General features: G+C 47.0%; 1 protein-coding gene across 1 annotated transcript in view; it reads left to right on the forward strand.

Annotated features, from left to right (window-relative positions):
• Positions 1-13,894, forward strand: part of LOC137378595 (uncharacterized) — a 207,407-nt gene that overhangs the window by 11,660 nt on the left and 181,853 nt on the right. The window contains exons 5-7 of the mRNA XM_068048896.1: positions 3,590-3,704; positions 5,020-5,044; positions 6,859-7,108. Of these exons, the coding sequence (XP_067904997.1) occupies positions 3,590-3,704; positions 5,020-5,044; positions 6,859-7,108 (390 nt within the window). The remainder of the gene's footprint in view (positions 1-3,589; positions 3,705-5,019; positions 5,045-6,858; positions 7,109-13,894) is intronic.

Below are 13,894 nucleotides of genomic sequence, written 5' to 3' on the forward strand. Positions count from 1 at the left end.
CACTCTGTAGACTTGTTGCTGCCAGGGCCAATGGCCACGTTCTCACTCTCTCATTCTGTAGGATTGTTGCTACCAGGGCCAATGGCCACGTTCTCACTCTCTCATTCTGTAGGATTGTTGCTGCCAGGGCCAATGGCCACATTCTCACTCTCTCACTCTAGGATTGTTGCTGCCAGGGCCAAAGGCCACGTTCTCACTCTCTCACTCTAGGATTGTTGCTGCCAGGGCCAAAGGCCACGTTTTCACTCTCTCACTCTTGGATTGTTGCTGCCAGGGTCAATGGCCACGTTCTCACTCTCTCACTCTGTAGAATTGTTGCTGCCAGGGTCAAAGGCCATGTTCTCACTCTCTCATTCTGTAGGATTGTTGCTGCCAGGGCCAATGGCCACGTTCTCACTCTCTCACTCTGTAGAATTGTTGCTGCCAGGGTCAAAGGCCACGTTTTCACTCTCTCACTCTGTAGAATTGTTGCTGCCAGGGTCAAAGGCCATGTTCTCATTCTAGGATTGTTGTTGCCAGGGTCAAAGGCCACGTTCTCACTCTCTCACTCTGTAAAATTGTTGCTGCCAGGGTCAAAGGCCACGTTCTCACTCTCTCACTCTGTAGAATTGTTGCTGCCAGGGTCAAAGGCCACATTCTCACTCTAGGATTGTTGTTGCCAGGGCCAATGGCCACATTCTCACTCTAGGATTGTTGTTTCCAGCGCCAATGGCCACATTCTCACTTTTAGGATTGTTGTTGCCAGGGCCAATGGCCACGTTCTCACTCTAGGATTGTTGTTGCCAGGGCCAATGGCCACATTCTCACTCTAGGATTGTTGTTGCCAGGGTCAAAGGCCACATTCTCACTCTAGGATTGTTGTTGCCAGGGCCAATGGTCACATTCTCACTCTAGGATTGTTGTTGCCAGGGTCAAAGGCCACATTCTCACTCTAGGATTGTTGTTGCCAGCGCCAATGGTCACATTCTCACTCTAGGATTGTTGTTTCCAGCGCCAATGGCCACATTCTCACTTTAGGATTGTTGTTGCCAGGGCCAATGGCCACGTTCTCACTCTCTCACTCTAGGATTGTTGTTGCCAGGGCCAATGGCCACATTCTCACTCTAGGATTGTTGTTGCCAGGGCCAATGGCCACATTCTCACTCTAGGATTGTTGTTGCCAGGGCCAATGGCCACGTTCTCACTCTCTCACTCTAGGATTGTTGTTGCCAGGGCCAATGGTCACATTCTCACTCTCTCACTCTAGGATTGTTGTTGCCAGGGCCAATGGTCACATTCTCACTCTCTCACTCTAGGATTGTTGTTGCCAGGGTCAAAGGCCACATTCTCACTCTAGGATTGTTGTTGCCAGGGCCAATGGTCACATTCTCACTCTCTCACTCTAGGATTGTTGTTGCCAGGGCCAATGGCCACATTCTCACTCTCTCACTCTAGGATTGTTGTTGCCAGGGCCAATGGCCACATTCTCACTCTAGGATTGTTGTTGCCAGGGCCAATGGCCACATTCTCACTCTAGGATTGTTGTTGCCAGGGTCAAAGGCCACATTCTCACTCTAGGATTGTTGTTGCCAGGCCCAATGGTCACATTCTCACTCTCTCACTCTAGGATTGTTGTTGCCAGGCCCAATGGTCACATTCTCACTCTCTCACTCTAGGATTGTTGTTGCCAGGGCCAATGGCCACATTCTCACTCTCTCACTCTAGGATTGTTGTTGCCAGGGCCAATGGCCACATTCTCACTCTAGGATTGTTGTTTCCAGGGCCAATGGCCACATTCTCACTCTCTCACTCCAGCATTGTTGTTTCCAGGGCCAATGGCCACATTCTCACTCTAGGATTTTTGTTGCCAGGGCCAATGGCCACATTCTCACTCTGTGATTGTTGTTGCCAGGCCCAATGGTCACATTCTCACTCTCTCACTCTAGGATTGTTGTTGCCAGGCCCAATGGTCACATTCTCACTCTCTCACTTTAGGATTGTTGTTGCCAGGGCCAATGGCCACATTCTCACTCTAGGATTGTTGTTGCCAGGGCCAATGGCCACGTTCTCACTCTCTCACTCTTGGATTGTTGCTGCCAGGGCCAATGGCCACATTCTCACTCTCTCACTCTAGGATTGTTGTTGCCAGGGCCAATGGCCACGTTCTCACTCTAGGATTGTAGTTGCCAGGGCCAATGGCCACATTCTCACTCTCTCACTCCAGGATTGTTGTTTCCAGGGCCAATGGCCACATTCTCACTCTAGGATTGTTGTTGCCAGGGCCAATGGCCACATTCTCACTCTGGGATTGTTGTTGCCAGGGCCAATGGCCACATTCTCACTCTCTCACTCTAGGATTGTTGTTTCCAGGGCCAATGGCCACATTCTCACTCTCTCACTCTAGGATTGTTGTTGCCAGGGCCAATGGCCACATTCTCACTCTCTCACTCTAGGATTGTTGTTGCCAGGGCCAATGGCCACGTTCTCACTCTAGGATTGTAGTTGCCAGGGCCAATGGCCACATTCTCACTCTCTCACTCTTGGATTGTTGTTTCCAGGGCCAATGGCCACATTCTCACTCTGGGATTGTTGTTGCCAGGGCCAATGGCCACATTCTCACTCTCTCACTCTAGGATTGTTGTTTCCAGGGCCAATGGCCACATTCTCACTCTCTCACTCTCGGATTGTTGTTTCCAGGGCCAATGGCCACGTTCTCACTCTCTCACTCTAGGATTGTTGTTGCCAGGGCCAATGGCCACATTCTCACTCTCTCACTCTAGGATTGTTGTTGCCAGGGCCAATGGCCACGTTCTCACTCTAGGATTGTAGTTGCCAGGGCCAATGGCCACATTCTCACTCTCTCACTCTTGGATTGTTGTTTCCAGGGCCAATGGCCACATTCTCACTCTCTCACTCTAGGATTGTTGTTGCCAGGGCCAATGGCCACATTCTCACTCTAGGATTGTTGTTGCCAGGGCCAATGGCCACATTCTAACTCTAGGATTGTTGTTGCCAGGGCCAATGGCCACGTTCTCACTCTAGGATTGTTGTTGCCAGGGCCAATGGCCACATTCTCACTCTAGGATTGTTGTTGCCAGGGCAAATGGCCACGTTCTCACTCTCTCACTCTAGGATTGTTGTTGCCAGGGCCAATGGCCACATTCTCACTCTAGGATTGTAGTTGCCAGGGCCAATGGCCACATTCTCACTCTCTCACTCTAGGATTGTAGTTGCTCGGACCAAAGGCCACGTTCTCACTCTGTCACTCTGTAGGATTGTTCCTGCTAGGACCAATGGCCACGTTTTGCTCGCTCACTGTCTCTCATTCTCTTTCTGTAAGATTATTCCTGCTATGGTCAATTATGGCATTTTCCACGAATTTATTTTGTCCTGCAAATCTCATTGCCTCATTCTTGTCTCTTTGAACAGCCCCAATTCACACCTGCGATCTTAAATCTATTTTATGTGAGTGATACTTTGCAATAGTTGTCTCTGGGTGATTTGGTTTGAAACGAGAGTGAAAGTGATATTTTATGGAAAGGGATTTTCTCTTGTTCCCCAAAATATCTTTGACTGTTGCCATCATTTTATTTCATATATTTCTATACAGCTCCGGTGGTGGTGTCCGAGTCTGGATTGCACAAAATCTGAACAGATTAATTCCACAACATATTGGTAGCCCTAAACTGTCAAGAGCTGCACCTGAATCTGAAAAGGATATAGAGGTAATTGTCTCCACTTAAACAATTACTGAAACACCTTTACTTCGCCACATCTAAGTTAACGATAATGCTTTTACACACATGTTCTATCCAATGACTTGACTACTCAATGCTCTCCTGGCCAGCCTCAGATCTTCCACCATACATGAACTTGAGCTCTCTAAATCTCTGTTGCTCATATCCTAACTCACACCAAGTCCCGTTCACCCCTCACCATCTCTGTAGCCTCCGACATCCCTACATCACTCGAGATCTCTGTATTTCTCCTATTCTGGCCTCTTACACAACCCTGAGCTTAATTTCTCCACCATTGACAGCCGGGTCTTCAGTTGCCAAGGCCCCATGCTTTAGAATTCTCTCCCTAAACCTCTCTGCCTCGCTACCTCTCTCCTCCTTTAAGACACTCCCTGAAATCTACTCTATTGACCAGGTTTTGCTCACCTGCCCTATATCTCCTTATGTAACTCAGTATCCAGTTTTGTCCTGTGAGGCGCCTTGGGACATTTTACTACTTTTAAGGTGCTATATAAATGCAACTTCTTGTTGCTGTTGTTAAATTGTATATTGGAATTCTACACAATATCGGAGTTCATACTTTGGAGTTCTATTATTTAATTCTATTAGTATGTTAGAACTGTTAACAGTAAGGAGCAGAATTATCATTGGAACTCTACGGAGCGGAAGAAGAATGACAGAATGGAATCGGATGCAAAAAAGGGAATGAGATATTGGAATGCTGTGTATTGGAGCCAGGGAATATGCATTAGATTAATAATTAATAGGAGTGTGGAATAGTACACTGACATTTTATAGAATAAGGCAGGTTAATGGAATTTTGTCAAATGGGGAGGCTAATGGTACATTAGAATTATGTAGAACAGGGAAGGTTAATGGAACATTGGAATTCAGTATAATCAGGCAGGTTAATGGTATACTGGAATTTTGCGCAACATGGGAGGTGATGGTACACTGAAATGTTAAATGCTGAAAGCTGGGAATGATATACTGGAATTCTATGCATTGAAGGGATTAATGGTATATTGGAATTTTATACAAGTGGAACATGACCAGTTAGTTGAAGTCTCATATAATGGGGAGATAAATGTTATATTGAAAATGTATACAATATGAAGGTGAATGATATTTAGAATTTCATACAATGGAGGTGGGTCATGGTGCAATGGAATTCCCTGCCCATCTCAAGCCTTCATTTGACCATATTCCACTCTGCTTGTGACCAATGTTGCTGAGTCACCAACATTTGTCTGTTTTCTTGTTTTTTTTTACTCAACATCTAAATGTGGATTCCCTGATGCAGATTAAGGAAGAAGAATCAGGCAAAGGTAAATATTTATCTCAGTTAGGCCAAAATGACCAATTTGATTTTCTCAGATTTCACCTTCAGAAACCAAAAGTTATGGGGGATGTTAAAAATAGGTCAGATGGATTTCTGAATGTGACTACATACTTGTGTTAAAGTTTACGGTATGATAGAAAACACCTTTTTGTTGTTTTCATGTTCTTTCAATGACATGCTATTGTCACATTGATGATAATTGTTGGATGAGTCCAGTATTTCCTTTCCCTTCCGACATCATAGATTTATAAATATTAAACATTATGCAATGGTTCCAATCCCACTGGGTCAATGCCATGGGAGCATTTGTGGGAACTGCTCAGGATTGAAAATATTAACTAATTTCTGAGAATATTCATTTGTTGTATGTGGGCCAAAGGAGAAAATGAACATTTTCACTATATGACTCATTTCTGTGACTGGTTGAATCCTCTCAGTAATGGCTGCATGCGCTGCAAACATTCTACAAAAGTGTATTTATAAATCTACCAGCCACATTTAGTGGCAGACAATGAGTGTTAAAATGAAGTCCTGCCTCACCCTTTTCTTCTGGAGAAAACCATGCTGCATTTAACTGGCATAGAATATAAGAGCAGGGAGGTTATGATGGAGCTGTATAAAACGCTAGTTAGGCCACAGCTGGAGTACTGTGTACAGTTCTGGGCACCACACTATAGGAAGGATGTGATTGTACCGGAGAGGGTGCAGAGGAGATTCACCAGGATGTTGCCTGGGCTGGAGCATTTCAGCTATGAAGAGAGACTGAAAAGGCTGGGGCTGTTTTCCTTAGAACAGAGAAGGCTGAGGGGGGACATGATTGAGGTGTACAAGATTATGAGGGGCATTGATAGGTTAGATAGGAAGAAACGTTTTCCCTTAACGGAGGGGTCAATAACCGGGGCCATAGACTTAAGGTAAGGGGCAGGAGGTTTGGAGGGAATTTGAGGAAAAAAGTTTTTCACCCAGAGGGTGGTTGGAATCTGGAATACACTGCCTGAAGAGGTGGTAGAGGCAGGAACCCTCACAATATTTAAGAAGTATTTAGATGAGCACTTGAAACGCCATAGCATACAAGGCTACAGGCCAAGTGCTGGAAAATGGGATTAGAATAGATAGGTTCTTGATGGTTGGCACAGACACGATGGGCTGAAGGGCCTGTTTCTGTGCTGTATAGCTCTATGACTGTATGACTCAATAACTCAGTGATTTATGAAATTGAACCTAAATGTTTTATCACAATATGTATTTGAATAGATGGGAAATTTGCTGTTTTATCTTCCCTTCCTTAATTTATTCTACTCAAGGCAGTGACATCTGTGATACATTTCCACAGACACTGGTTGCCTTTCAGTACCCATCCTACAAAGCCATTCTTGTGTGTTCCTAGATTGGTGGACTATTTGACTGTGGTGGCAACACAACTGAGATTGATCCTGCCCTCACCGAACATTAACACATGCGTATTTTCCACCAGGAGCCACCAGCTGGCAATCAGAAATGGGAACCCTGTCTAATTTTACCCCTTCTCCAACTCAGTGCTGTGCCCAATTGTAATGCCCCTGCTGCTGAGAAAAGAATGGTCAATTATCTCAAGACAGACTAGGTGCGGAGCCTGGGACCTTTCTGGTCAGTATGGCTTAGCCTCAAGCATACGAGCTACCAGGGAAGCACCTATGCAGTATGAGGAAAGACATAAACCTTTTGATAGAATTTAATTTTTTTAGCAATTCATGTAGAACAATGCAGCTGAGTTTTTTTGTGAGATTAAGAATCCTTCAGGAGGTTTATTTTTATTGACAGAGACTAAGATACCTCCAGATCCAACACCAGCACCATCAGCAGCAGCTCCAGAGAGTGCTCCAGTTCCTGCTGCAGCTTCAGCTCCGGAGAGTGCTCCAGCTCTAGCTCCAGCTCCAGAGAATGCTCCAGCTCCGGAGAGTGCTCCAGTTCCTGCTTCAATTCCAGCTCCGGACAGTGCTCCAGTTCCAGACACCCAACCACTAAATCAATCACCTTCTGTTGCAAAAAACCCATCTGTCCAGGACCAATGGTAAGCTGGGTGTCATCAATGGAAATGACTTCTCTTCTTAGGCAATTCAAACTGTTTGGAATGTAATTTTCATTAATTATAACCCACTTATCATGACTAAAGTTCTGAATCACCTCGGAACCAACCTCAGAGGCTCCTTTGCCTCAAGATAGGCAACAATGTTTCTGTGAAATATTGCCTGAGAATCTTCATCTTCAGCATCTCAATGCGCTTTTATGGTAATGTTCAAGAACTCACCACTGCGATATGGTAAAGGGCTCGCTATAATCTTCATTTTAGGGCTGGGTGAAGAGGTCATCTGGGTGATAGGTGGGACCAGGACACCTTGAAAGCAACCTAAGTTATCTGGAATGTATGCCAACTGGAATTAAGGACAGCAAGGCTATGAGTTCAATTCCCTGGCACACTTAGTGCTGAATTTAGTGAGCCCGTCGAGGCTCCTGGCAGCTGTTTCAGAAGTGGGGGCCATCGTCGCTCATCACATATGTGACCAGCCGACTTCAATCACATGGCGGCCAGTCCATTTGAATGCAGGAAACGTGGGGCCCGTCCCAATTGAAGGACAGGGGCAGGTGGTGAGAGGTCGATGGCATCGTCAGTGGGAACAAATGCAGGTACAGGAGCCAGCCCTGCTTATCCTGTTGCTTCAGTTTGCTGCTGCTGTACTGCTGACCCCCTGCCTGGTCCCTCTGGTGCTATACTGGTGTGCTGCTGACCCCCATCCCTGGAGTCACTCTGCTGCTGTACTGCTGACTAAAGCCTCGAAACCAGGAGCTCTCCAGAATCCAAGTGGGACCATGTCAGGTAGAAGACACTGTGTGACCCCACGATTCAGTGATGCCTCCCTGGAGATTCTCCTCAAGGCTGCAAGGGAAACACAGGAGGTCCTCTTTCCAAGGGATGGCAAGAAGAGGTCCTCCTGCCTGACTAAGCAAGCCTGGATGGAGATCGGAGAGGAGGTTAGCAGCTGTGGGGGTCAGTGCAGGAAGAAAGTCAATGACCTACTTCATTCTGCCAAGGTGAGCCCTCCATACTCCTCTCCTCTTTGGGGCTTGCATGTTGCTACGGGGGAATCAGTGTTACATGGAGAGGAAGCCACCACAAGGTGATGGTAAGGGAGTTAGGTATCACCACATACTGGCAGGTGCGTGGATGCATCTCGGCAATAGGCCACCTTCTTTCACAGATCAACCCAGTGGTGTCCTCTGAGGGAAGAGCCATGTAGGAAACCCCATCAGGGGATGAGAGGCTGCCACTGGCAGAACTGGAGCTAGCGGGGGCCCAGGGTAGCCGCTCAATAGCGGATAGTGAGAATGGAGTCTCCGCACAAGAGATTGTCTTCATTCAATATCCACCAGACTTCTAGAGATCCACATCGTACATGGATGGCATGACAAGATCTACACAGCCTAATCCACAGCTGTTTGTGTTCTCTTATGCAGGTCTTCATCCACAGGAGGCTCCAGCTGGAGGGGGACAGCCGTCAGATGCACTGTCACATGACACTCCTGCACTTTCCACCAGTGCAGATACTTTCATCTCAGTGGGTTTCTGCTCGGATGTAGAATCAGGGTCACAAGCTGGTGAGAGCACTGCACATGCGCCCGAGCAGCTGGCTGAGGCTGAAACAGACAAAGCCTCTAACAGTTGGAGAGCTGTGGGTGGCCAGGCCCATGCTAAGCCCCAGGCTGATGATGAGCATTTTTGTGTTGATAACACAGGGCATGCTGGAGTTGCAGAGAAAGGTAAGGCAGCATCTAGTGAAGCTGCCAGAGGCTATACGCAGCCATGAGTGGACAATGGAGGAGTCTATCCATGCCATGAGTGCTGTCATGTCTCAGGCGTGTGAGTGCATGGCTTCCTTCATTGAGAGGTTGGCAACCCTAGTGGAGAGCCAGATCCCACAGATACACACAGACCTTCCAGGCTTCAGGCAGCCACAGGACAGCTGCTGAAGTCATCACAGACCAAGGGGCAGCTTGATCAGCAGCCTGCCTTCAGCCCAGCTGCTATCACAGGGGTCACACCTTGTAGAAGCACTCATAAATGTATTAAGAAAAGCACCTAGACACACTTTGGGTTTCATGGGTGTTTGACATTTGCCATTTGTATCGTGTTATAAAGTTCTATCGTTATTACTGTTCACATTCATTGTTGAAAAATGCTTACCCTGACAGGCCTTAATTGTGAGATGCTGCATTCACCCTTCCTCCGTCATTGGGCTGCCAGTGTAAGTACAGCCCTCCTTTGGTAAGTGGCTCAGATGTGCAAGAACACATGATGAAGCTGGGTACCAGACCAGATGTATGTTGATGGAATGGAAGCCCTGCCTATTAATGAAGGTGGCTGGCTGCTTCGTTGGAGCCTTGATGGCCACATTGTGCAATCTATCCCCAGTGGATCCCTGGAAAGATTCAGACGCGTAAAAGTTAAGTGCCACAGTGATCTTCAGGGCCTCTGGCACAGGGTGTCCCCCAAATCCCATAGGTTGCAACTTGTCCTGCAGGTGAGGGCCTCCCATTAGAGCAACAGTCTTCGCTGACAATGCCACTCGGACATTTGGAGGTAGCTGAGTTGAGTCTGATACAATCACTGGCACAGGTGGGCCCTTCTTGGCATGCAGACTGCTGTTGCTCTCGTTGTGAAGGTCACGGGCAGGAGCAAGCTACCTCTTGGCCCTCCCTCTGTCAGTGGCACTGTAAACACGCCATGGGGTCCACAAAGACAGGGCATATGAGACCTATGCCAGTCGATCTGTAGGCCTCCAGAGTGCTGTCCTTGCAGAGACAAGGTAGCCTTGGCATCTTTGCCTTTGCTACTCCCCTCAGCTTGCGTGCTAATGGCCTTCAGTGCCCACCCTTGCTGAGACCCAGCCCAGCACCCAGTGCTATGGTCACCCAATCCTCTCACCCAGTCGTATGGCCACCTGGTCCTCTCACCCAAGACCAAGCCCATCCAGTCCTCTCACCCGAGACCAAGCCCACTCGGTCCTCTCACCAGCGATCAAGCCTACCCATACTGCAACCCGAGACCAAGCCCAGCCGCGCAGAGTGCACAGCACTGTAGACCAACAATGTGCTCCATTCCCCCCACTTTCCCTATCCAGTCTTCGTCATGGCTGCCTTTCCATCACGGCACCAAGGTCTTGCCTTGGTGCCGGCCCCTTTCAACGGCTGGGAATCCAAAGGCACATGCAGCCTGCAGTTCACTTAATTGCAAACCACCCATTGAATCACAATCAATTGCATGCTAATATATTATGACGACCCATTCCGCAATTCAAATGGCAGTGCCTTCGCATTGGGGTGGCGACACTGACTTGCAGCTTTCCTGCCATTGACTAAATCCAGATCCGACGTCACGATGCTGGATTTCTGATTGGGTGTGTCCGACGCTATTCTCTGCCCCCCCCCATGCCGCCATTTGCATTCCAAATGGCCTCACAAAACTCCAGTCGAAATTATAGTGCAAATCAGAAAAAAAACAGAAAGTGTTGGAAATACTCAGCAGGTCTAGCAGCATCTGTGGAGAGAGAAGCAGAGTTAAGGGCCAAACTTTGACGGCCCCCAAACAAGCGGGCTGATGGCAGGGGTGGTGGGTAAAATTGAGTGGGAAGTGGGTGGGGCCATTCCCAACCCACTCCTGCCCCTGCTGTAATTTACACAGGGAGTGGCAGCGAGAAATGGCCCGCCTGCCCCAGGCCGATCAAGGCCCTTAAGCGATCAATTAACTGGCACTTCAGGGCCTCCTCCCACCGCTGAAGGTATTTTACCCTCAGCAGCCAGACGGCAAAGGCCCCAAGAACCCCGCCTGGTAAAACCAGGCAGCCTTCTTGCAGGCTTGAGGGGGGCCCTCCTGATCGGGCACGCTGTGCCCCACAGAGCTCTGCCCCTGAAGCCCCAACTGACCCCAATGTACAGCGCTCCACCCCGACCCCAACCGAACCCCCCCACCCCCTTGCCTCGCCAGGGCCCAGCCGCTTGTCCCCGGTGAGGCCCCAAAAACTTATCGTAGTTCTGGGGCCGTCCTTCCTCTTGCTGTGGTGGCTGGGTGTAGTCCCAGCAGTGGCCACCGCTCCCAGTGGCTCTGCTGGGACTAAGAACTGCCGGCCCACTGATTGGCCGGCAGCTCAATTAGGTGGGACTTCCTGCCTTAAGGAGGTGGAAGTCCAGCCCAAGAACATTTAAGGGCATTTAGAGCGAAAAATCCCGGCCTGGCCTCCCAGGCCCGGCAGAGGCAAGCTCACCACCGACTTTTCGGCTGGTGGGCAGGGCCTCCCGCCCAATGTAAAATTCTGGCCAATGTTTCAGGTCTGTGACCTTTCATCAGAACTGGCAAAGGTTAGAAATGTATTAGGTTTTAAGCAAGTGGTGGTGGGTGGAAGAGAACAAAAGGGAAGGTGTGTGATGGAGCAAAGGGCCGGAGAGATTAAATGACAAAGATGTCATGGGACAAAAGCAAACAGAGTGTGCAAATGGTGTGGTGAAAGACAAAGCATTAGTCCAGAGAGAGTGCTAACGATAGAATAATAACAGCTCTGTCCAAAAGCACAAACATGAAAAACCAAGTTTAAGGCGGGCACATGGTTAAAAAATAATAAAATAATAATTTAAAAAAAGGCCAGTCATGCTCTGAAATTATTGAACTCTATGTTGTGTCCAGAAGGCTGTAGAGTGCCTAATCGGAAGATGAGGTGCTGTTTGTCGAGCTTGCATTGATGTTCACTGGAACACTGCAACAGGCCAAGGATGGTAATGTGGGCATGGGGGCAGGATGGTGAATTGAAATGGCAAGCAACCGGAAGCTTGGGTCATACTTGCAGAAATCAGTGCTGGTATAGATAGTTGCCTAATAGGGACAAGTAGGACAGGAGGTTGTGAAAAGACCAGGGAGTGAATTAATACCAAAATGTACACCAACTACGATACTAGATGTGAATAAATTGTAAGCTTTTGCATAATGTAGGAACATAGGAACAGAAGTAGACCATGCAGCCCTCTTGTTCTGCCATTCAGTCAGATCAGGGTTGATCTGTACTTCAACTCCATTTACCCATCTCAGATCTATATCCCTCGATACCATTACTGAACTTCATTCCTCCACCAGAGGAAATTATTTCTCCATATCTACTCTATCAAATCCTTTTAACATTTTAAACACCTCAATCAGACAACCCCTCAATCCCCTACACTCAATGTGACCTCCTGTATTTCTTATGATCAGGTAGAATTGAATGTGAATATGCCTTAGATCTTCTTGCTACCAAGGCATGTGGAGTGTAATGAATTGTCAAGTAAACCCTATATACCAAATGAAAAATATTAATTTCTTCAGTTGGAAACTTACATTAGACTTTTAATGGAAAACATCCTACAAGTTTACTTTTTAAAAACTAACAGCCAAGATGGCCACTGTAATCTACATCTGAAATACCAGGAGATTGAACTGGAGCTAATAAGTCTAACAAGAAGCCGAGCCAGGACAATGGCTTGCTCTAAGTGATTGAATTATCTAAAATGGCTCATTAGTATAGCAGTCAAGGCAATCCTCACCTATTGACTTTGAAAGAGACAACCCCCTCCAAGTGTAAATTGACACCCTGGGGCCTTGTGGAACCTTGAATTTCATTAGAAGGTTCCAGAAAAAACCTGAAGCAACCATGTGACCATCTGTCCATCTCAGGGGAGTTGCTCCACAGACAAAGAGACAAGCAGTAACTGAGTAGGCAGCAGCAGAGAAGGCTGCAGGCCTTCCTTTCTCTCTCTCTCCTCAGAAAACATCAAGTTTGAAATCCATCTGCGACTGGGGGCCCTCCCAGCCTACAGACTGCTACAGCCAGCGACCAGGGCAAGAGAGCCAAATATAATTCTGCCCTCAGGAAAACCCTGAGCTGAAGCAAGCCAGCCAAAGTGCACTTTGACCAGCGAGGACTTCATGAATACAGCTTGAGCCAAGGATTACCGGATCATCCACTTCACAGACTGTGTATTTAGGTTCTATTTATTCTGGACTTTAATCCAACCACCAAATCTGTTTTTTCCTCTGTAATCTATTTGTGTGTGCGTGATTCTTGTGTGAATGTGTGCGTGAATATGTATATATTTTTTAGTATTTTTAAATCGGGGTTCGAGTGTTAAGTATAATAAACTTACCTCTTTCTTGTTTAAACACAAGGAAACCTGTCTGATTGGTTCTTTCACAATCACATTAAAGGAAAAAGGTAAAATATTTACGGAGGTGGTAAGCACAATCACTGTTTAAAAAAGGAATAAACCCTGTTGCGGTCAAATAGGAGGAAGGACGAGAGGGGAGCCTGAGATCCCCCTCACCTGGCCATAACAGAATGAAGAAGAAAGACTATGCATTCTCTGTGTCGATAAAAATTCCTCCAATCAAGATACAAACATACAGTAATTCAATCTTCCTCCCCTCAGGACCTATTGTCGGTTAACGTTGACTTTTGTTGGTTCTAAGTTGTTTCACTGAAGCTAAGACTGCCTCTTCAGTAAGACAGCATAATCAGCAGCTATAATCTTGTATCATACCAAATAGTGCAGACCTATGTAAAAGTATATACGGTAAATAAAATATTTATAAAAACATCTATTTTGTATGTTTTATATAAAGGGAGAATCATTAAGAGCTTTGTTAAGCTTCAATGGTTAAATTATTTTCAATTGTTTTTTTCTATCTATTGCAATTCACAACAGTGCCACAGACACACAGTAAGTTCTCTTCTGTTTTCTCCTGCTGTCCCATCTGCTGTAACCTGGTCCACTGCTCTCT

This window comes from Heterodontus francisci, chromosome 17 (assembly GCF_036365525.1).
Source record: "Heterodontus francisci isolate sHetFra1 chromosome 17, sHetFra1.hap1, whole genome shotgun sequence".
Taxonomy (NCBI): domain Eukaryota; kingdom Metazoa; phylum Chordata; class Chondrichthyes; order Heterodontiformes; family Heterodontidae; genus Heterodontus; species Heterodontus francisci.